A 25,587-nucleotide genomic window follows, 5' to 3' on the forward strand; every position below is an offset into this window, starting at 1 on the left:
TGTGGCGATGATCCAGAGTGTGATGCAGAAATTTTTAAAATGGGAAGATGTTTATGACTTTTGGCAGTTACTGGTAGAACGATCATTTAGAAACCGAAGTATATTTCTATTCTATGAGGTATTGGGATTGCAGCCGGATCATGTTGACTTCTTGACACGATATTTCGACTTGCAACCGTCCACCCATCTTCAGGTGAGTGTCCGCCACTGAAGACTCCTAGTTCAAGGTGTCGGATTTATTGCAAAAATTGGTGCGGAAACGCGTACGCATTGGCGGCCGTCACAGGAGCGTCCCCTGCCAAAATCCGCGCTATCTGCAAATACTGTACCACCCGTGGTGCGCATGCGCATTTTTTTTCATATTCTGTCGTTCAATCAAATGAAAGTATATGATTCCGGAGACCTTTTCAAGTCTCAAACATCTACAATGTATATATGCAGACTGAAGCGACGAATGAAACTGTGTACTAAGGCAGGGATTCGAACCCGGGTCTCCTGCTCAGTAGTCAGATGCGCTAACCACTACGTCACTCTGGCAGAGTGACTTCGTACAACTGCATTGACTATCCTAGCATGCCGCCGACTCAATCCTAATTCCCATTCACGTCTCAGCCCACTTGGTATTCCTCCTAAACTCGAGACCCGGGTTCGATCCATGGCCTTGGTACAAATTTTCATACACTGAGGTGACAGAAGTCATGGTATAGTAATATGCACATGCAAAGTAGAGATGGCGATAATATCGCGTACGCGAGGTATAAATGGGTTGTACGTTGGCGGAGCTGTCATTTGTACACAAGTGATTTACGTGAAAAGGTTTCCGACGTGATTATGGCTGGAAAAATCGTAACTGTTATTCAAGTACGAAACATTGCTGTTGCAAGAACGTCTTCCAACTCTTTGTTCAGTGTAGTTGGTTGGTCTGAGGCCCTTTCGAAGTTGGATTAACAGAAATCGAAAAGATTCAAAGAACAGTTGCACGATTCGTCAAAGTTTCGTTCAGTCATCATGAGAGTGTCAGCGAGATAACAAGCTCTAGTGACAGATGTTGATAGAAAGAGTTTATGTATCGCACTCAGAAACTTATGCGAGTCAACGATCCAGAACGACTCAACAAATGTGCTACTTCCTCCAACACACATCTGGCTTAACGGCCACGACAGTGAAGTTAGAGAAAATTGGTATTTGGATAAGGTACCGAATCTGACACAGTATACGCGTTCCGTACACATCGTATGATGCCTTGTGGAGTACGCCTGTAGATCATGAACGTGTGTAAAGAGCCACTTCAGTTTATCTGTACGAGGTCTCGACTGTAGTAATGCCGAGTATGTCCCAAAAGTCATTGTCAATAGCGGTTTTCTTCCTCCGCGGATAATGGCTCCTCTTCTCGCACTGCGTGGGTCCCAACGGTATCTGTGGAAAGAAGTAGTAGTAGTAGTAGTAGTAGTAGTAGTTGTTGTTGTTGTTATGGTCTTCAGAACAATGACTGGTTTGATGCAGCTCTCCATGCTATTCTATCCTGTGCAAGCCTCTTCATCTCTGAGTACTAATGCGAGCTACATCTTTCTGAATGTGCTTAGTGTTTTCATCTCTTGGTCTCCGCCTATAATTTTTACCCTCCACGCTTCCCTCCAATGCTAAATTGGTGATCCCTCGATGCCCCAGAACGTGTTCTACCAACCCTTCTTCTAGTCAAGTTCCCCTTCTCCCCAATTCCGCTTAGTACCTTCTCATTAGTTAGGTGATCTACCCATTTAACGTTCAGTATTCTTCTATACTACGATTTTTACCCTCCACGCTTCACTCCAGTCCTAAATTGGTGAGTCCTCGATGCCTCAGAACGTGTCCTGCCAATCGATCCCTTCTTCTAGTCAAGTTGTGCCACAGATTCCTCTTCTCCCCAATTCTACTCAATACCCTCTCATTAGTTACGTGATTTACCCATTTAATCTTCAGCATTCTTCTGTAGCACCACATTTCAAAAGCTTCTATTCTCTTCTTGTCTAAACTGTTCATCGTCCATGTTTCACTTCCATACATGGTTACCCTCCATACATACTGTGAAAAGTAGAGCACTGTAATGATTGTGTGCACGGTCTGGTGTTATGTTCGTTATGTATGATGATGAGAGCGGATGTATCGTTTTCCTTCTTAAGAATCGTTAAATTAAAAAGAAGATCCGGCCGCGACTCATTACTCCATCGGACACACTAACCGCGCAAATTGTTGTTTGCGGAACGGTTGCATCATCAGGGTTACGTTGAATGAACCTAGCAACGACCATGCGATACCTCCTTAGATGGCCAAGTGGAGGCTTCTAAAGCTGTCTCGACGTTCCCACTGAACTTCTCCGTTGTCCGCGTCTTCTAACATGCGATTAGAAACAGCGAAGTTCGGAGTGGGTTTTGCGAATATTATTACGAAGCTACATTAATGTCTCAAAACGTGGGTTGCCACCTCATTTATTTACCCAAACCAAAATGAGGAAAACTTCATCTCAGTCAGTCACAAATGAGAGCCAGTCTAAGATCGTTAATCACAGTAACAAGCGCGGAATCTGACTATAGTACTTGGAGCGCCATGGTGTCCAGAAAGGAAAGTACAGTGTGTTTCAACGTTTCGTCAGTTCAGACGAGCGCTCATTAGTCAATATTGAACTTTAATTCATTTTCTTAAGTAAAATGAAGCACTCGTGATTAATACGTGTTCACGCCCTCCAATCGGGGAAAGGGAACGTACAGTTTAACGTGGAATCCGAACCACGTGTCGTTTGTGGCGACACCTCACATTGTTGAGAGGTGAAGGCTGGATAAAAACGGAGAAAGAAGGAGCCGTGGCCCGATCGAGATTCGATCCCTTGACCACTCGGTTTCCAGGCACACGCTTTACCGCTAGATCACCAGGTCCGACCTGTATATGGATAGTTCATCTGTAGGTTTTTATGAGTGAGTTTGCGAGTTTCATAATATGTCACATATATGGCCGTATCTTTCGACTGCATTGACTTAGAAGTTTAAATTTTCCACACAGCTGAGGGACTGTAGACTTTGATAAGTGACATGAATTTCTTCGTAATACCTCTGTAGCTGTTTCTACGAACAAGGGTCTTGACAGACAAATGGACAATAGTGCACAAGAAACAGGTCGCAGAACATTTGAACTTCTTCCTGACGTCATGGAACGACTGGGCATGAAATACTTTGAACTTATCCGAGGACTGATCTGTTTTCTCACTGGTCATGGGCCATACCCGACATACTTATATCGGTTCGGGAAAAGGGCCACACCCGTGTGTGAATGTGGTGTATCAGAGGGTACTCCCGATAATGTGGTCTACGGGTGCCCCCTTTTCAATGATGTTGCATCAACATTACGTGACCAATTACCTGACCTTGACACATACCACTTACTTAGACAAGAAGACACTTTTCAGACTCCTAACCAATTGGCGGATGAGGTATTACGAAAAGTGTTAAAAGAATACCTGAGGGACATAAATTAAATTAACAATTTGAGACACATCAAACACTGAATCTAGCGCTCTATTCCCATACCGCCTGTGCGTGGACAGGCCGACTTTCCTCATAGTCTGGAATCCGCCGCGTACAGGACTAGGGGGAGTGGGGTACGAAACCATCGATACAAGACAAAGCACCGGACTTGACTTAGATTAGAACTAGTTAGTACGACTTAGATTTGGAAATTAGTTATTTAGGAACCTGCAGCGAATAACAACCTTGCTCTGCCTAGTGTCAAGGGCACGCTCATAGGGATTAGCTCGATGAGCAAGGCTCTAAAATTAGGATTATAAACTAGTGGCACAACCGTGACGCTGCAGGCAGTAGAGTTTAGTTAAGCGTAGGTCATATAAAGTTAACATTAATAATAAATAAATTAGTTGCCCATTGTTATCAAGTTATAGGTGTAGCTCACTAGTTAATTAAATTTGTATCTAGCTGCAATTAATGTTGAATAAAATTAGGACCCACTCATCATTTAAGGAAGTGGGCTTCAAATGGTTAAAATGGCCCTGAGCACTATGGGACTCAACTTCTGAGGTCATTAGTCCTCTAGAACTTAGAACTAGTTAAACCTAACTAACCTAAGGACAGCACACACATCCGTGCCCGAGGCAGGATTCGAACCTGCCACCGTAGCGGTCTCACGGTTCCAGACTGCAGCGCCTAGAACCGCACGGCCACTTCGGCCGGCAAAGAAGTGGTTTAAGATTGCATAATTAATATAAATTTGCAATAAAATTTTTTTAAAAAAAATGGGGACAATAGTGATACTATAAGGGCTCCGTTTGTACCGCTCGTGGCGCGGAACCATGAAAAGTAACAGAATGTTTGTTGTGGGCGCTGTCCTGTTTGGTATGTAATGTGGGTCGTTGTGTTCCGCAGGTCCGCAGCGCACTGTGCACGTGCTGCACAACAGCGAGCACCCGGCCTCTGTGTTCTCCGTCCTGGAGACGGGCAGCAAGACGGTCACCCTGCTCGCCGACTCGCTGTTCGACCTGCTCATGCTCAAGATGACCTCCGTCTACACCAAGAAGCAGACCAAGATAGAGTCCAAGGGTCCGCGCTTCGAGCTCGCTGACTTCCTCGTCAAGCTGGGCACCGTCACCATGAGCCAGAACTTCAAGGGCGTGCTTGTCGAGGTGAGCAAACGACGTCTGCTTACTTGCCAACTACTCTTAGGTACAGCGGCTTATCGTCGGACTGTAATGAACCCATATACACTACTGGCCATTAAAATTGCTACACCACGAAGATGACGTGCTACAGACGCGAAATTTAACCGACAGGAAGGAGATAGTGTGATATGCAAATGATTAGCTTTTCAGAGGATTCACACAAGGTTGGCGCCGGTGGCGACACCTACAACGTGCTGACATGAGGAAAGTTTCCAACCGATTTCTCATACACAAACAGCAGTTGACCAGCGTTGCCTGGTGAAACGTTGTTATGATGCCTCGTGTAAGGAGGAGAAATGTGGACCGTCACGTTTCCGACTTTGATAATGGTCGATTGTAGCCCATTTATCGTACCACGAGATTGCTGCTCGCGTTGGTCAAGATCCAATGACTGTTAGCAGAATATGGAATCGGTGGGTTCAAGAGGGTAATACGGACGTCGTGCTGGATCCCAACGGCCTCGTATCACTAGCAGTCGAGGTGACAGGCATCTTATCCGCAAGGCTGTAACGGATCGTGCAGCCACGTCTCGATCACTGAGTCAACAGTTGGGGACGTTTTCAAGACAACAACCATCTACACGAACAGTTCGACGACGTTTGCAGCAGCATGGACTACAACTCGGAGACCATGGCTGCGGTTACCCTTGACGCTGCATCACAGCAGGAGCGCCTGCGATGGTGTAATCAACGACGGACCTGGGTGCCCGAATGGCAAAACGTCATTTTTTCGGATGAATACAGGTTCTGTTTACAGCATCATGATGGTCTTATCCGTGTTTGGCGACATCGCGGTGAACGCACATTGGAAGCGTGTATTCGTCGTCGCCATACTGGCGTATCACTCGGCGTGATGGTATGGGGTGCCATTGGCTACACGTCTCGGTCACCTCTTGTTCGCATTGACGGCACTTTGAACAGTTGACGTTACATTTCAAATGTGTTACGACCCGAGGCTCTACCCTTCATTCGATCCCTGCGAAACCCTACATTTCAGCAGGATAATGCACGACCGCATGTTGCAGGTCATGTACGGGCCTTTCTGGACACAGAACATGTTCGACTGCTGTTCTGGCCAGCACATTCTCCAGATCTCGCACCAATTGAAAACCTCTGGTCAGTGGTGGCCGAGCAACTGGCTCGTCACAATACGTCAGTCACTACTCTTTATGAAATGTAGTATCGTGTTGAAGCTGCATGGACAGCTGTACCTGTACACGCCATCCAAGCTCTGTTTGACTCAATGCCCAGGCGTATCGAGGCCGTTATTAAGGCCAGAGGTGGTTGTTCTGGGTACTGATTTCTCAAGATCTATGCACCCAAATTGCGTGAAAATGTAATCTCAATTCAGTTCTAGTATAATATATTTGTCCAGCGAATACCCGTTTATCATCTGCATTTCTTCTTGGTGTAGCAATTTTAATGGCCAGTAGTGTATTTTATTACAAAGGCTAATTAGAGTTTAGGACTATCCCATTCCTGAACCATCGCATTGAAGAGCTAAACAATTCACTACTGACCTGCGATCTAAATAAGAGTAATACAGAGTTCTTGAAAAAGAACTCCACAGTTTTAATGTGTCCTCGAATCTGTACAACCTGACATACACTATTTAAGTTTGTGATGTTTGATTAATCAACTCTCCAAGTTTCGCTCCCCTGCAGTCTGCTTGACAATGAGACGGCACCCGTGCTGTTTTTTTCCTATGTTCCCTCAGTTCAGTCCAGGCGTGCGTGCAGTGCAGAGCAACTCAGCTACAATGTGTACTCCGCAACAGAAAGCGCAGTATGTTAATTGGATTGTGAAAACTGATTCAGTTATAACAGTGCAACGTAATTTTAGACGTCAGTATGGTGGTGACTTTCCCAGAGTTAATGTCCGGTGCGGTTTGATGGAAGGTCGTGTGATTGGTCCTTTAATTTTTGTTCAAAAAACAATAAATGGGGACGTTTACTGTGAAATGTTGACAGAGTACGTCTTTCCCTAAATGGACGATATTGAGGCGGAAAAGGGGCTTGTGTTTTTCCAAGAAGATGGCGCCCCACCTCATTACAGTAACCATGTGATTGCGGCTCTTGACACTCGCTTTCCAGGAATGTGGATAGGCAGGGCCACCACACTGGACTTTTTCTTTTGGGGCCACATAAAAAATGTTGTGTACAGTGAAAATATCAATCATTTACGGGACAGAATCGTCGCGGCAGTTGGGACTCTTACACCTGAAATGTTGGTAAATACTTGGCGAGAAGCGGAATATCGTCTCGACGTGTGCAGAGCTACAAATGGATCCCACATTGAAGTCTACTAACGTTAAACAAAACTTGAAGGAACTCTCTTTCATGATGTGTACTCATTGATGTAATTTTTCATTAATTTCCCCATTAAATTTATTTTTAAAACTAGGGCGTTCTTTTTCAAACATCCTGTATTTTCGTCTGTCTTTAAGTGTCTGACCGGATCGAAACCGTCACCAGAAAGCGGCAATACTAACAATTTGTTTTTTCTAAGAGTGCTGCAGACGTTCGGTATATTAAAAGTACAGAATCACGAAACCACCAAAACCTTGTGTAACGCATATTTATTTATTCACTTCTGTGTAATATGAGAAGGCTTATAACGTTTCCTGTACCAATAAACATAGTACGTCTTTACAATACAAGACATTTTTTAAAAACTGTCCATGACGGCTGTGTTAGTTACTGATATCCATAATATGTAGTCAAAAAGGTTCAGCTTAGTGATTGGAATAAAAAAAATCCAGTTAACTTGCTGTTGTGTAACTAGTATTAACAGTACAACAGTAGGGTTTTAATCGAATACCATGCTAACCACTGGGTTACAATAAAAAATAACTTGTCATAAGTGCACCGCATTTCATGTCCTTTCGTCCAGGATTACATGTTTGACGTGATGCTGAGATTTGGCGAACAAAGATGTTATGGAGTGTTAGCATATTCTTAATTTCCAGCAGAAACAACGTCATGTGGTTGATTCCCTCCAGCTCAAAAAATGTGTGTGTGAATTCCTAAGTGACCAAACTGCTGAGGTCATCGGTCCCTAGACTTACACACTACGTAAACTAAGTTAAACTAACATTCTAAGAACAACACACACACACACACACACACACACACACACACACACACACACACACACACACACAGATGCCCGAGGGAGGACTCGAACCTCCGGCGGGGGGGACCGCGCAATTCGTGACATGGCGCCTCAAACCGCGACCATTCCGCGCGGCTCAATGCTGCTGTCGTCGTAGTTGCCATGGTACCACCACCACCACCACCACCACCACCACCACCACGCACCTAGGAAATACAGTCCCATCTTGAGTGACACTCTTGTTCCTGTCAGAGCAACCACTACTCCCCGCGAATGAGTATACTCTGATGCCACTCTCTCGATACTTGGCTGCCCCTCAAATGAGGCAGCTTGTTCTGTAATGTTGCCTGTAATATCCTCGGTAGTATGTCAACCAAGCTATAACTCATAATTACAAAGTGCCTTTTAATTCAAGTTGCCTTTTATATAGTGTCAAATCACTTTGAAGGCCAATTTTATGCAAGATTTAGTGCATCAAAATAAAATTTGGAATCGCTCACGTGTTTCAGATTGTACACGCATGAAAATCTTGTTTATACTATGTTGACTGAACCGGGTTGACATGAGAATAGTAGTGCTAAAAACATACAAAAATAAAATTCTCTTCACAAATGCTCAAATGAAAATTGTACGGAATATTGATCTGGCAGACGATTGACTACTAATTTGGAAGTGCATTTTGTCATGGTAATGGATTTTGAATGTTATCGATGTTTTTATGTGAACTATAGTCAGATCCGAACGATGGCGTTTGGCGCATGTCGAGGCACGGACGGTCATGGCATCGTTGACAGTTCCATGTCGTATGCGCATGCTTTCCGCTTGAAGGTAGGGTATATCCTTCGAAATATGTTCTCGCTCACTTATACAGAATGTATCACTTACCACCACCATCAGCGATAACAGCTCGCTACGATCACGTTTAATGCTTGCATTAACTGCGGCATTCAGAGCAGAGCGCTCAGTACACTACTGAACGCTCATTGGCTGTTGGAGTATGCGTGACGTAACTGCGCAGAATAAGCATAAACTGCACCGCCTTTGTTCTGGACTCCAACTATAGCTAGCTGAGCCGAGGTATTTTAACCTCGTGATTCGATTCAGATAGCTCAGTTGGTTCAGGATGAGCAGTATTCTCCCCCCCCTCCCCCTCCCCCTCCCCCCACACACACATAAACAAAACCCATTATGCCACCAGCCGGCCGCGGTGGCCGTGCGGTTCTGGCGTTGCAGTCCGGAACCGCGAGGCTGCTACGGTCGCAGGTTCGAATCCTGCCTCGGGCATGGGTGTGTGTGCTGTCCTTAGGTTAGTTAGGTTTAAGTAGTTCTAAGTTCTAGGGGACTTATGACCTAAGCTGTTGAGTCCCATAGTGCTCAGAGCCATTTTATTATGCCACCAATCTGTTAACATAACTATCTTGGCAAATAAATAAAAGTTTTAATAGGAAGACTACAGTAAAAGTTTGTAGGCCACTTCCTGCACTGACTGACCATGTCAGGTAATCACAATAAGTGAAATGCTTCAGATGAAAAGAGGCGGATGATTTCAAGCATTTGCAGCCGAAAACGTCTGTTACGTTTCATCAGTGCGTCTTTAATTACCTGGGAACTTGGGTGGTGATGGACAAAGAGCTTACCGCCTGACGAAACCAATAGGACGTGGACACCGAGTGCTTGCAACTGATAAATTCTCAAAAAGAACGGAGAATTCAGTAGTATTCCATCACTGTGTGTGTGTGTGTGTGTGTGTGTGTGTGTGAGAGAGAGAGAGAGAGAGAGAGAGAGAGAGAGAGAGAGAGAGAGAGCAGCCCTGCATAATGCACTGGCGCCTGCGCGAACTGTGGAGAGTCCGTCATTCTGACAGAGCTGTGCCGGGGAGAAGAATGGCTACATTCGCTCTGGGAATAGAGCGGCCGGCGGGCCGTTTGTCCGCTAAGCCCCGGCGCTGTTGTCACGCGAGCTGACGTGTCCAGCGGGAGTGATTCTGTAGCCGCGATCCCAGCACCCCGTACCCTACTCGTAGAAGCCGACCGAATGCCGCGCGCGTCTGCTCCAGCAGGCTTCCCGGAAATCCATCCGGGGCAGGGCGCTCCGTTTCCTGCAGCGGCGGCTGGGATCTCTCCTACACTGCGGAGACAGGGACAGAGGAGAGCTACAGTGTTACACCGGCTGCCGTGACCCCAACACCGACCGCGGCAGCCCACTGACGCGACAACTAACTCGCGACGTCCTGACCTAATGTCTAATGTGAACGTATCGCACTGTGGCAGGATGATGAGAATGGACTAACATAGTAGTCAAACATGCGAGTCAGATATTAATGCGGAAAGTTATTTAACTTTTACATTAAGTGTGGCCTCTGGGACCGGCGGTGCATGGTAATTGCGAAGAGGGGGGAGGGGGGAATTGTAATTCGTGGATTGCATTCCGCGTCTAACCTCTGTAAGATGCGCCTCGTCGTCTCGCAAACACAGGTGTTTGCTTTGCTATTATCCATTTAGTGGAGATCGGAAGTTTTCCTAGAGCAGTCATACTTCGGGAAAGCAATCCGGACTTGCTGTATGCTGTGCTCTTCAGTCTCTTGATAAAAAGTTTCGTGACGTGTGTTAGTGGACATTTAGTTTGGCGTGTGACCACTCTTTGCCTTTACGATGGCTTGAATTCAGTTGGGGACACTTTCAATGAGATGCCTGTATGTCTGTGGAGAATGTCGACACGTTCTTCCTCAAGTGCCGCCACTAGAGAAGGTAGTGATGATGGATGCTGAGATTTGGAGCGGAATCGACGTCGATGTTCTAACCCATCCGAAAGGTGTTCCATTGAGTCCATTTCGGCACTCTGGGCAGGTCATTCCATTTTAGGAATCTTATTGTCCAGAAACCACTGCCTCACAGATGCCGCTTTATGACACTATAGAATGTTATTGTGATACAGTCATCGTCTCCCAACTGTAACACCAACTACCCCGTACTTTACTACTTGCACTGATCATGATGATAGGAAACTTCTCGAGGTGTTACCACACCCAAACTCTTCCATCCGGTTGCCGTGGGATTCAGCGCGATTCATCACTCAAAATCATTCGTTTCCAGTCATCGATTGTCCATTGTGATCGCTCTTTCCGTCACCTCAAGCATGGCCTAGCACTTATTACAAGAATGTGTCGCATATTAGGAACCGCTCGAACTTTATACTCCATTGTTTTCAACTCCCTACGAACAATCATTGTACTGGACTACTGGTAATACTTCGGAACTCACTAGTGATTACTTCGGCTGATTTTTGTAGCCACCCTGTGTAATGCTCAACGGTCCCTGTCCTTCATTACATTCACGGTCACGTTGCTAACAGTCAGTATTAGCAGTTTTGGAGTAATTGAAGTGTCCCTATTGGATATGTTACTTAAGTGACATCCAGTGACTAGACCATGCCCGAAGTCACTGGTCTTATGTGACCAAACCATTCTCCTGTTACTGGCAACACAACACTCCGTGGCTCCTTATTCACTGAGGTGACAATAGTTATCGGATACCTCCTAGTATCGTGTCGGAACTTCTTTTGCCTGGCGTAGTGCAGCAGCTCGACGTGATATGGACTCAAGAAATCGTTGGAAGTCCCGTGCAGAAATATTGACCGATGCTGCCTCTACAGCCGTCTATAATTGCGGAAGTGTTGCCGCTGTAGGATTTTGTGCACGAACTGACCTCTCGATTATGCCCCATAAATGTTCGATGAGATTTATGTCGGGCGATGTGGGTGGCCATATCATTCGCCCGAATGTTGCCGATTGGTGGCAGCAACATGAGCGTGAACACAGGGTCCTGCAAACTCTCGATGGATCGCGTTTCCACTGACCGCCGTTCCCGAAGTGGAACAGCAGTTCTCACCGACCCGACCTCTGTGTCGTTACTGGAACTGGGGCAGAAATTCTCTAGAACATCTGACAAGGGTGCGTTACATCTGCACTTACGTACCTTACAATGCGCATGCACACACACTGCGCGTTCGCTGGGATACCCAGAGATTTTTGTACACAACGTTTTCCTACAAGAAGAGAAACATATGAAAGGGTTTACTACCTGCAACTGCAGTGATCCACATTAATTTGGATTGACTGGGACTAATATCATTCCGTTAAGTAATAGAAATGTTTTCCAAAACTGTTATCTGAATGTATAATTGGGAATATAGCATACGTTGTATGTAATGGTTAAATAAAACTAGAGGAAGTGTAATATAATGTTCGATACTGTAAAGAATACTTAATTTAAAAACATCTAATGTAATGATATCACAACTATGAATAATAGGACTGACTGAAGTAAAGTACATATTCAAAGGTAATAATAAAAAACGAGTTGTACGAATACACCATTGCACATGCACATTACTCTAGGTCAGTGTTTCCCAAACTGTGTTGCGCTGAACATTGGTGTTCCTCGTGAAGTCAACAAGTGCTCCGCGAAAATCTATTAATAAAATGGCCCTTTATGCGACATTTTGACAGTACTAATTTAATAGAGATAAATTTCATAACGGACTGTTGTTGGCACCACAAAACGCCATGTGGATGTGATTACCAATAACATTAGGCATTTTCTAAAAATTTTATTAACTTTCAAAACAAAAAAGATCTTCCGTCGAAATACCACGGTACTCAAAATGTTCTATCAAGGAAATATATGGAAATCCCTGCTCTATGTTTTCAGAAGCAAAAGTGCACTGTACTGGAATTTATTTGCTACATTTACTGTATAATAGAATACACTTTACCTTGGCAATTATGGGGGTGGGGTTACAGTTTAACGTGTTCTCCGAACTACGGTGGAATTCGTAATTTTCTCAACAAAAACACTGACAGAGGTAAAAAATGGTTCGAATGGCTCTAAGCACTATGGGATTTCCTGAGGTCATCAGTCCCCTAGACTTAGAACCACTTAAACCTAACTAACCTAAGGACATTACACACAGGATTCGAACCTGCAGCCGTAGCAGCAGCGCGGTTCCAGACTGAAGCGCCTAGAACCGCTCGGCCACAGCGGCCGGCCTAGAGGTAAAAAAAGTGATGAGTACAGACAAAAATCCTAGGATTGACTGGAGATCAAACTCGAGGCCTTCATAATTTAGTGCTATGTGCGGCTGTGTTCGTAGTGAACATCACGACACAGGTGTTGCAGTAATAACTACCTGTATTCTTTCGACTGTCAGTTGGAGAAGGCGAATGGTATACTTGATCGTATTACAGGACGGACAGTGAGCTTACAGAGGGTGGCTGCGACGATAGACGAGCGCGCAGGTAACAGCGACCACCGCCACTGGATTAGGCGACGGCCGGTGGCGAACGTAGCGTGGCGCGCGGAGAATAGCCTCGTAACTCGTGGCACGGGCGGAGACTGAAAGCTCTCGCGGCTCACAGTTTGTGTCACTGGGAACAATGACGACACCACTGCCCCGTGCCATCTGCGTCCTACGGCCGTTATTGTTTTGACCTGGCGTCGGCAGTGGTGCCACTGTAGTTTTCCCCTACAGATTCTATACAGCAAACCTTCTGTCATTCGGACTTCGCTAGTTCGGAATTTGCGGTAATTCGGACATATAATAGACCAAATTTTCGTCTGTCAAACGTAAGGGATAATTTGGATACAATTATCAACGTTAGTGACGTTAATCCGGACTAGCAGAAGTATTACCTCAGACTAGAAGACCCGCCCAAATGCTCGCCATGGTCGCCCGGTAGCACGCCGCTTCCGGGGTTCGGGGAGACACGGCGGTCGCGGACGGAATCCGACCTGCTGATGATCTACGGGAGTCAGTGGGCCCGATAGTCAGAATGTGTTTTTCTGGGCGATTTCCCGCCATCGGACTACGTGAATTTCAGTCTGGCGCCTACGACCCGCAAATTTTCCGGAAACATAAAATCTATTCGCAGTCGCGAGTAAGGACATCCAACAGCTGTATAATGGATAACGACAATGAAAATTTGTACCGGGCCGGGATTCGAACCTAGACTTCCCGTTTAATTGCGAGCGGTCACCTTACCATTAGGCTAACTTATTTCCGTAAGTCGTCAACCATGGGTCTACAACCAGCACTCGTACATTCGTTATCTATATTCCCGTGCAGGGGAAACATTTTAATTGAAAGTCACTTGCCCAGTTCCATGTTCGAAGGAACATTGCGCCGTATTTCTGTACAAGATGCGCACAACAGTATCGTATTTATCCGCCGACACAGAGCAAGCAACTTTCAATTAAAATGTCTCCCCTGCACGGGAATATACAATGTACGATGATGATGTTTGGGTTGTGGGGCGCTCAACTGCGCGGTTTCAGCGCCCGTACAAATTCCCAATATTTACCCAGTCCAGTCTCGCCACATTCATTAATTATGATGAAACGATGAGGACAACACAAAAACCCAGTCCTCGATGCTGGTTGTTGATACATGTTGGACCACGTAATGAAGTTTGCGTCTGGCGGTGGTGAGTGGTGCTCGGATAGCCTAACGTAAGGCGACCGCTCGTGATAAGCAAGAAATCCGGGTTCGAGTCTCGGTCTGGCACGAATTTTCATCGTCGTCACTCAGTTATTTCATGTATTTCACAACGGCTCCAATCGCCGCAGTGCCTGTTCCTTCGTACATGCATGAATCGTATTTGCCGGACGGAGTGGCCGAGCGGTTCTAGGCGCTACAGTCTGGAACCGCGCGACCGCTACGGTTGCAGTTTCGAATCCTGCCTCGGGCATGGATGTGTGTGATGTCCGTAGATTAGTTAGGTTTAAGTAGTTCTAAGTTCTAGGGGACTGATGACCTCCGACGTTAAGTCCCATAGTGCTCAGAGCCATTTGAACCATTTGAACATGTCTAAATCCATTAGAGTATGACGGGGTGGAGATCTCTTGCAGCACGTTGCAAGGAATCCCATATAAGCTCAATAATGTTCATGTCTGGGAGATTTGGTGGCCAGCGGAAGTGTTTAAACTCAGACGAGTCTTACTGGAGCCACTATGTTGCAATTATGGGCGTTTGGGTTGTCGCATTGTCCTGCTGGAATTGCCCAAGTCGGTCGGAATGCACAATGGACATGAATGGATGCAGGTGATCAGGCAGGATCCTTACGCACGTGTCATCTGTCAGAGTCGTATCTAGACGTATCGAGAGGTCCAATATCACTCCAACTGCACAAGCCCACACCATTACAGAGCGTCCACCAGCTTGAACAGTCCACTGCTGACATGAAGGGTCCATGGATTCATGATGTTGTCTCCATACCTGTTCACATACATTCGATAGATACAATTTGAAACGAGACTCCTCCGACCAGGGAACGTGTTTCCAGTCATCAACAGTCCAATGTCGGTGTTGACGGGCCTAGGCGAGGCGTAAATCTTTGTGTCGTGCAATCATTAAGGGTACACGAGTGGTGCTTCGGCTTCGAAAGCCTATATTGATGATGTTTCGTCGAATGATTCGCACGCTGACACTTGTTGATGGCCCAGCATTGACATCTTCAGTAACTTGCGGAAGGGCTCCAGTTCTGCCACATTGAACGATTCTTTTCAGTCATTGTTGATGCCGTTCTTGCAGGATGTCTTTCCGGCCGCAGCGATGTTTTACCGAATTCCTGATATTGACGGTACACTCGGGAATTGACCGTGCGGGAAAATACCCACTTCATCGCTACCTCGGAGATGCTGTGTCCCATCGCTCGTGAGCCGATTGTAACCCCATGTTCACGTCACTCAGATGTTGATAACCTGCCACTGTAGCAGCAGTAACCGATCTAACAACTGCGCAGACACGTGTTGTCTTATATAGGCGTTGCCAACCGCAGCGACGTATTCTACCGGTTTACATATATCTGTATTTGAATATGCATGCGTACACCTGTTTCTTTGGCACTTTAGTGTATTTTTCGTGGTTAGCATACGACCAGTAGTTTTGGTCTATAGAAAAAGCAACGGAAATGTGTACGAGACAATAGTATGCTTCTTACAGTGTGGCAGCAGACTGGAATTAAACATTTTCTGTATTGGTATGATGATCCACGGCCGCGCAGGATGAGCCGAGGTGTCTAAGGCGCTGCAGTCATGGACTGGTCCCGGCGGAGGTTCGACTCCTCCCTCGGGCATGGGTGTGTGTGTGTGTTTGTCCTTAGGATAATTTAGGTCAAGTAGTGTGTAAGCTTAGGGACTGATGACCTTAGCAGTTACGTCCCATAACATTTCACACACATTTGAACATCCATGAAGCAAGGAACACTGTATCGAGGATAGAGAACAGTCAGGTGTATTTGCTGGAGAGGGCTTACTTAAGAGTTCTTGCCGTCCCACCAGACATCCTTCAGATGCCATTTCGTATAGAATACGTAGCCGCCGAATCAATTTAGGCCGCAAAAAAGAAAAGAAAAAAATCGTAAACCATTATTCATGAAGAAATAAATGTGATTCTGTCTAAAGCGTGCCTAAAATCAGGGCTTCTCTTCAGACTTAACTTTTTAATATAAGCGGAGATCTTACCGGTTGACAGTTACGTTACTGGCGTCCTTAGAACGAAGAGTAATGGGCAACCGGAAAGTTTTGGCCACTAGGGACGACTCATGCTAAGAGTCCTTCCTTTTACTACATTGTCAAAACTTCTAGAATATATTGCTTGATAAACTAAGTATATGTAGCGTTTCTTTCACGATAAATGTAACATTTTATGCCCTTTAGTAATCGTCCATTCAAAATTTGAGGCGTAAATATGGCACCTGAGGGACAGGAAGTAGAGCGTTTACTGTTTCACGGTGTGCCTGTTTCTAAATGTACGGAGCAAGGTGGCACTCGCAATCTGGTGAGGGAATTTATGTCCAACAGTGGTGATATTAGTCTCCTACGACGGCGTGCAGGAGTCTTTGGATGAGGCCACTGATCGTTTCCTTTCTCATTGTTGCCCAACAGAGCTACTATTTCGGCTATGAAGAGCTTAGTACCGACGAGATGTTCAGCTCCAACTTCCATTTTCCCAACATGAGCTTTATTTCGGACCTGCAGAACCTAAGCTACTGCGTCATTTTTTGCTGATCCATACGATCCTGTAGGCTAATAGTGTTGCCCTAACACACAGAACACATCTTTGAAGTCGAAACTGGAAATATGAGGAGGCATGTAAAGAACATAGCTATGAACCACCACTGAACTGTCAGTTTTTCAGTGTTTAACTCGGCAAGCAGATTCGAAATTAGACTATCGTTTCAGTGACTGAAAGTATACGTGAGAACACACAAGGCAAGTGGGAGCGTTCTGTCTGTACTAGTGTTTAAGCTCCACACTCAAAAGGGCAAGAATGTTCTCCACAGAAAATGCCACTATCCGTATCACTTGCACCGAGCGAGGTGGCGCAGTGGCCAACACATTGGACTCGCATTCGGGAGGACGACGGTTCAATCCCGCGTCCGGCCATCCTGATTTAGGTTTTCCGTGATTTCCCTAAATCGCTCCAAGCTTTGAAAGGGCGCGGCCGACTTCCTTTCACGACCTTACCTAATCCGATGAGACCGATGACCTCGCTGTCTGCTCTCCTCCCCCAAACAACCCAATCCAACCCGTTTCACTTGCAACATGCGCAGGTCTAATTACCCAGGTCTTGTGCCGACCCTGTAGTATAGACATCATGCACTCACTCTCGGGTGTGGAGCTAAAACACTTCTACAGACAGAACAGTCCTACTTGGCAGGTGTTTTCTAATGTGGATTTTGAAACATTGAAACCAACCCTGTCAAAGAACTTTTCTCTCCACCTTCATGTGGGTGTACCCCCCTCGGGACGCATTGCACACTGTGTGTCGATATTAAGTTTTTTTACTCTTCATATTCTCAGGGATCGTTTTCTGTAGTTGATCCTCATAGATGGAAACATTAAGTGGGATTTCAAAATCAAGAAGTTATTTCGTTTATTGTACTATGTGAATTACACCTTGGTGTTGTATCCAGACCTGAGTCAAATTACGTGTTACCAGTCGGTTCGTCGAAATTATTAATATTGCGTAGGTAGTTTCGGGCTTCCATACGTATAGGTGCTCCACATAGGAATTAAAATTATGACTGCTAAAATACATGGAAATATTTAGTACACAGCTGACTCTGTAATCCGTTGTGTGTTCTTGAACGATAATTTTCAGAAAAATTGCTTTGCTTAAAATTTGTCTTTTTCCATTGACATAAAGTTTTTTGCTGACCTTAGGACTAACTCCTGCGGTTTCTCTTTAATCATATGATATCACATTATTGTGTGATCTTCCGTGAGCCGTATGATGCGACGGTGTGAAGTATCAATAGTCAGCAGACTCTGGCCGGCAACGATGTTTTAAGCAGATGCGTCGCTGCTGGAATGGCGCTGGAAGTCCAGCAGCGTGGCTAGCGGACAGTTACTAATTAACCCCGGCTTTCGCCGTTTCCAGACCTGGAGGCGGCCCCTGTCCAGCCTACCAGATAACGCCCGCTAATGACGCGCCGTTCCCTCTGTTTCGTCCCACCTTCTCTGCTTCGCGCAGAGTTCAGTCTACCTCCCAACAAGGGCCACATCTCTTTCTGCCTTACCCTCTTTGCCCCCCACCCCCACCCTGCCCCCCTCCCCTGGTCACCCTTCTGTGTTTGTGTGAGACAGAAAAGAATCGGACAGAGGATACACGGCAGTATTTTCAGCCTACTGGCTTTTTGCATGATTGCGTGGTAGCCATCGTAGATACACTTTCAAAAACGGAGATAGTGAATTTATACATAACTTAACAAGAAGAGTCCTCCACTGTCTTTTGAAAAACGTTTTTCTTCACCAAATTCACGTTTCGTAGTCACAGGTTCGTAATCAGAGCTTCAATTTTTATGTACTCATTGTGATGTTAACACACCAGAAACGTGTACCTCCGAATTAAGCTGATTTCCGTTGTGTATGTCATGACAACGAAGAAACTTTGCTGATGTTTCAGCTACATTTATTTTGTGCGATTAGTATTTGTTAACTTGTGCGGTGCGTTTTCCGTCTTGTTAAATTTGTGTTGTTCTGGCTATATATCAAGAGTGTACTACGGCGAAAGAGAGGGAGAAGTGTAGAAATACTGGGATAATTAACAATCTTAGATGCAATACTGAGGGTATAAGATCGGTGTGACTATTAAACGAGAAAATTATCGATGAAGTTTTAGTTTAGCAAATTGATGAACATAGAAAAATTTTGTGGTTGGTGCATTCAGTGGTAATGTTGCATGTTAACAGTTGATGCCTTGCAAATAATAAGTCGTAACTCAAAAGGAATAACTGTAAATCTGTTATTTCATTTAATTATTTACCTACCAATTAACAACAAGCAAAGATAGACGTCCTCACCCGTAGTTTACCATTACCTTGAAGAAAACACACAGCAGGTTATACGCAAGTGTAGCAGAATACTAAAAGAAGTGGAAGATCCCTCAGAACACTGCTTCAAAGTAAGGACTCGGAAATTACAGTGAACAAGTTTGCATGTCTCAGATTTCCTAACATTTCATTGCAGGCAGGTTAGATAATATGAACAGATACCAAAGTTCGTTGCTCAAATAAAAATTTAAAAATTAACACTCAGTAGTTAAAAAGAGTAAAAACACGAGGGTGGATCAAATATAAACCGGAATTTATTTATGTAAGTGTAATTGAGTGTCAGAAGAAGTCATTTTTTTATATTGTCTCCTGTGCGCGAAACACATTTCTCCAGTGGATAGGCCGTTTCTTGCAAGGTGCTCATACGAAAGTCTGGAGGCAAGAACTAGGGCTATGGGTTATGTTTAATATGTTGGAAGACGAATAGCGACGTGTAAGTAGTCATAACAAAAGTTCTACTTGAGATTCTGTTAAAAGCTACGCAGTGCAAGTTCTAAATCATTTTCTTGAAAGAAAAGACAACATTTTTTCCGAATGTTGACAGCTAGGAGGGGGGCGGCGCTCCTTGGCCCCCGCGTGTAGGCACCCGTGGTTTCTTGATCCCGTATCGTAAAATGAACGTGGCTGACAGCAGCTAGTTTCGCACGAAGATTTCGAGAGCGCCATCGTCGTCAGATCTGTGTCCTTCGACTGCTAACTTTAGAGGTAAAAAAAAAATGAAAATCACGGGGAGATAAGTCCAGACCGTAGGGAGGATGTTCTATTGTGGTCGAGAAAAGTTCCTGAAATTTTGTTGAGTTGAGGCGGCTGTGTGGAGTCGAGCGCCGTCGTGAAGCACGATCACATCCCAGACTGGAAGTGCGCGCCTGTTCTGGCGACAGGCTCGTTTTATTAGGTCCAGACGTCGGCAGTAGTATGCAGCGTTGACAGAACGACGTGCGTGTAGAAAATCGATGAGAAGAACACAATTAAAAGATAAAAAGACTCTTGGAAGAACCTTCACCGCAGAGACACGGGTTTTGGTTTTGCCGGCTACAGATTTGTCCTTTTTGCACCATTCTGTGCTACTTTTTTTGCGATTCCGGGATGTAACGGTGCTCCCACGTTTCATCATAGGTCACAATACGGTGCAAAAAAACGTTACCCTTCAGTTTGGAAGCGTTTCAAGAACCATTTGCAGACCTCGGGACGATAAAATTTGTGCTCTGCGGTGAGAGAACGAATCACCCATCTTTCGAACACTTCCCGAAGTCCAAGGTTGTCAATGGTTGCTTAAAATGGCTCAAATGGGTCTATGGGACTTTACATCTGAGGTCATCAGCCCCCTAGTCTTAGAACTACTTAAACCTAACCAACCTAAGGACATCACACACATCCATGCACGAGGCAGGATTCGAACCTGCGACCGCTGCAGCAGCGCGGTTCCGGACTGAAGCGCCTAGAACCGTTCGTCCACAGCGGCCGGCAGTAATGATTGCCTGAGCACCATCGTACCTTGCGCCAACCTCAGTAGCAATTTCTGCAATTGATGCTCGGCGATCGTCTTCAATAAACCTGTCAATATTCTCCTCTCATGCTGGCCCTTGGGCGACATCGGTTTCTCGTTCTCGAAAAAACTGTGCCAAGCGTGCACTTGAGTCTTTCTCATGGCGTTGTCCCCGAACTGTGCTGCAAGTCTTTACAAAATTCCTGACTGTTTTACGCCCTCTGTTGTGCGAATCTTGATTACAATGCGTTGCGCGACAGATGACGGTACCTCTTGCTCTTGACAGTCAGAATCTGACTAAAGAAACGGTACAACCACCTTCTAGCTGTGGAGAACAATCGCTGGAAACGAAAGCAACAATGAGCGGAGATCGCGTCGCTCTTCGTTTACAAAAAAGGCGCATAGAACAAAAATTCCGGTTTATATTTGATTCTCGCTAGTACAAGAGCAGTCACGTTAAACTTGACTTACCGAGGTAGGATTTTAGCAGACAGAAACAGTATGAAAAGTTGTAACGAAAGGGCACAATACACACTGCGCCACATTTTCGACAAATAACCAAGACACGACCATGTATCTACATCTGTGCGCTCGAAACTATAAGCAGTGTGTGACAAAGGGTACATAGTTTGTCTGTATCGCTCCTCATTTTCCTCAAAATTCCTATTCATTCGCGGGTGATATACGTGAAGAAAGATCGTGGATAACTCTGTGCATATACTACAATGTATATAGTTCTATACGAGATGTGTGTTGGAGGAAGTAGTCGTATAGCATGGGCTCTCGGAATTTTATGAATATTTATCAAGAAGATTATAAAACATTTAATGGCAACATACACTGCAAATGCTATCTAACGTATCTTGCAGTGCCGGAGCTGTCCTGATGGTTTTATCTTAACGGCAATGTCTTACTTCAGACTGTTGTTAATGTAATAGTCCCAACTTCGATTGTGCGTTACGTCCTGCAGACGAACGTGTATCATATTACAACAGTAGGCGAAACAGGTCATTTACGTAGAGGACGAAGAGAGTCTGGTTTAACCTCTTGTCACCAGAAACATGATACAAGTTTCATCAGCGACAGGATATTCTTTACCCAAAATTTTCGTATCTAACATTTCTAATTTGAAATAAGTTCATCAGTGAATACACTAGGGCGACAAAAGCCATTGGATACGTGTCGCACCCCCTTCTGCTCGGCGTAGTGCAGCAACTCGACGTGGCGTGGGCTCTAACAGGTCGTTGGAAGCACCTGCAGAAATACTGAGCCACGCTGCCTGTATAGCCATCCATAGTTGCTAAAGTGTTGCTGGTGCAGGATTTTGTGCAAGATCTGACATCTCTTTTATGTCCACAGATGTCGGGCGATCTGGGTGGCCACATCATTCGCTCTAGTTGTCTTGAATGTCCTTCAAATCCATCGCGAACAGTCGTGGCCCGGTAACATGGCGCATTGTCTTCCATAAAAATTGCATCGTTGTATGGAAACATGGAGTCCATGAATGGCTACAAACTGTCTCCAAGTAGGCGAACATAACCACTTACAGTCTTTGATCACTCCAGTTGCACTACTCATTTCAGTTGGACTGTTATGGAACCACTACCAGCTTGCACAGTGTCTGGTTGACAACCTGGGTCATGCTTTTGTTGGGGCGAATCTTAGCGTCAGCTCTTAAAACCTGAAATGGGAACTCACCTGACCAGTCCGCGGTGTTCCAGTCGTCTAGGTTCCAACCGGTATGATCACGAGCTCAGGAGAGGCGCTGCAGGCGTTCGTCGTACGTTCTACATTGATTTCTTCAGTTATTTTACGCAGTATTGCTTGTTTGTTAGCACTGACATCTCTACGCAAACGCCTCTGCTTCTGCTCTTAAGGTGAAGGCCGTGAGAGATAATGCCCGAAATTTGATGTACACGGCACTCTCTTTTGGATCTCCAAATACTGAATTCTCAAACAATTTCCGAAATGGAATGTACCATGCGGCTAGTTCCAACTACCACTCCGCGTTCGGAGTCTGTTAATTCTCTTCGCTTCCCGGCGGGGCAAGGGATTTTCACCTGCCTTGAAAAGACTGGGTGTTTGTGTTGTTCTCATCATTTAATCATCATCATTCATGAATGTGGCGAGACTGGGCTGTGCAAGGGCTGGGAATTTGTACGGGCGGTGATAACGTGCGGTTGAGCGCACCACAAACCAAACATCTTCTGGTAATTCCCGTTGTGCGGCCATAATCACATCGGAAAGTTTTTCACGTGAATCACCTAGGTAAAAATGACATCCCTCCAATGCATTGCCGTTTCATACGATGTGTACGCGCTACTACCGCCATCTTTATATGTGCATATCACTGTCCCATGACTTTTGTGACTCCAGCGTAGAGCAAATCTTCGATTTTATTCGCATATATATTTCACTACCGGCCTCCGAACCCGGGATAGAAGCATTATTACGATGCTTTTCCTTGGACAAAGAACTCGAGCAGTACACTAATCCCAACTGCAAGAGGTGGGGTCATTTTAACGTGGAAAGTGAAATGAATTTATGTAGCTGGCATAACTGATTACATGAATGACGTGTATGTGTATTATTATTTTCGCATTGGTGCTTTTATCAAATACGTTTTGTTTTGTCCCGCTTGCCATAGAAAGAATTAAATAAAGATACGTTCGCCGAATCTGTGCTTCCTTCCCGATCGTCCGATGCGTCAAGAGCAGATTTGGGCGCGAGGATTCGCGGCAGCCGTAGCCCTAGGAGTTGTTCGCCCGGCGCGGCGGCTGAATTTGAATTCGATCGGGTCAGATCGTTGTGATGTCAGGCAGCCGGGCGCACGCTCCGTCGAATTTCGTGGCGTCGACTGAGAGATTGCTTCCTGACCTCCCTGCCACCCTCTGAGTCTGTGTGTGTGTATGTGTGTGATGCCGTCGAAGCGGGTGCACTTTCCAATAAAGGGGGAACTTTTCTGCGGTTCAGGGAGGGGCACGGCATGGGCGGCGGCCGTCGCTATCCTTGCAGATCGTCCCGTCTCCCCGACAACTTGCACAGTCAGTCAGAGCGCTGGCAGAATTGTGAGGCTCCGATACCTGGGGTAAGAGGAATCCAGATTTCGTGCCAGCCTGTACGTGTGCCACGATTCCGAAGTGCTGTCTTAATGTGATGTAGGAGCTCTTCGTAATTAAAAAAAAATAAACAAATAAATAAATAAAAAAGATGTTCAAATGTGTTTGAAATCTTTTGGGACTTAACTGCTGAGATCATCAGTCCCGAAGGTTACACAATACTTAACCTAAATTATCCTAAGGACAAACACACACACACACACACACACATGCCCGAGGGAGGACTCGAACCTCCGCCGGGACCAGCCGCACAGTCCATGACTGCAGCGCCTTAGACCGCTCGGATAATCCCGCGCGGCCTCGTAATTTCATTTCCATACCGTGACTACCGTACTAGCCACCTCTGTTTCTCACTTACTTTCGTTAACACAGTGCGTAAGGGATGCCTCGGGCATGGATGTGTGTGATGTCCTTAGGTTAGTTAGGTTTAAGTAGTTCTAAGTTCTACGGGACTGATGACCTCAGAAGTTAAGTCCCATAGTGCTCAGAGCCATTTTTTGCGTAAGGGAATATAATGAATATTTGACGACTGCTTCAGTATTGAAACAGAAACTATGTATCACATATTAGAAAGTTTTGTGGGTCTGAAACTAGGAACCAGATATAAGTCGACCGAGTTCCTTTTTAGAGCGTAATCAACTTAAGGGAAGAGAACTGAAGGCCAGGACGTGAGCACGGTGCACGTATTGACGCTAAAGTTTACTTGCTATACACGTCTTGCGGACTTCTTTGTATTGCTTTAAATTCACATGCTGCAGGCGGTGTTGGTAGTACTGCGGAAGTTGCTGTAGTAGGTTAAAAAAATTAACATATAATTAGAAACAGTATACAAGGTTACTACAGTTAATTGAAGCGATTTCCAACATTTGCTATAGCTATATTATTTGACCTATTGTCACAAGGCTATGCAAACAATAGAAAAACTTCTAAATTTTTCTTTGACAAACACTCTGGAACAGAAACAAAGAAAGTAAAAGACGGACTATGAGGAAATTTTCATAATGGGACGGAAATCAGCAGATGTGATGTAGATTTACAGACAAACAAATGATTACAAAATGAGATTTTCACTCTGCAGCGGAGTGTGCGCTGATATGAAACTTCCTGGCAGATTAAAATTGTGTGCCGGACCGAGACTCGAACTCGGGACCTTTGCCTTTCGCGGGCAAGTACTCTACCATCTGAGCTACCCAGGCACGGGGCGTGAGTCGTCCTTGGGTAGCTCAGATGGTAGAGCACTTGCCCGCGAAAGGCAAAGGTCCCGAGTTCGAGTCTCGGTCCGGCACACAGTTTTGATCTGTCAGGAAGTTTCAAATGATTACAATTTTAGAAAAATTGGGTGATATATTCAAGAGAAAGAACTTCACAAATTGGGAAAGTCTCTAACGCGTTGGTCCACCTCTGCTGCTTATGCAAGCAGTTATTCGGTTTGCCATTGACTGATAGAGTTGTTGGATGTCCTCCTGAGGAGTATCGTTCTAATTCCTGTGCAACTGCCGAGCCCATACTGCTCCAAACGTTCTTAGTTGGGGAGAGATCCGGCGACGTTGCTGTCCAAGGTAGTGTTTGACAAGCACGAAGACATGCAGTGGAACCTCTCCCCCTGTCCGGCCCGGCATTATCATTCTGAAATGTAGGCCCGAGCAACAAAACTGGGCGTAGAATATCGTCTATGTAGCGCTTTGCTGTAAGAGTGCGCTACCGACAATCATTCATCGTTGTCGGGCCATATGGCGGGCGACAATCATGTTAGTATCCCACTGCTGTTTGGGAGGGGG

At 45.4% G+C, this 25,587-nt stretch overlaps 1 protein-coding gene across 1 annotated transcript in view; it reads left to right on the plus strand.

The window, feature by feature from the left end:
• LOC126190766 (mediator of RNA polymerase II transcription subunit 20) overlaps positions 1-25,587 on the plus strand; it is a 567,907-nt gene that overhangs the window by 480,368 nt on the left and 61,952 nt on the right. The window contains exon 3 of the mRNA XM_049931288.1: positions 4,407-4,663. Within this exon, the coding sequence (XP_049787245.1) occupies positions 4,407-4,663 (257 nt within the window). The remainder of the gene's footprint in view (positions 1-4,406; positions 4,664-25,587) is intronic.

Source organism: Schistocerca cancellata, chromosome 6 (assembly GCF_023864275.1).
Source record: "Schistocerca cancellata isolate TAMUIC-IGC-003103 chromosome 6, iqSchCanc2.1, whole genome shotgun sequence".
In the NCBI taxonomy this organism is placed as follows: Eukaryota; Metazoa; Arthropoda; class Insecta; order Orthoptera; family Acrididae; genus Schistocerca; species Schistocerca cancellata.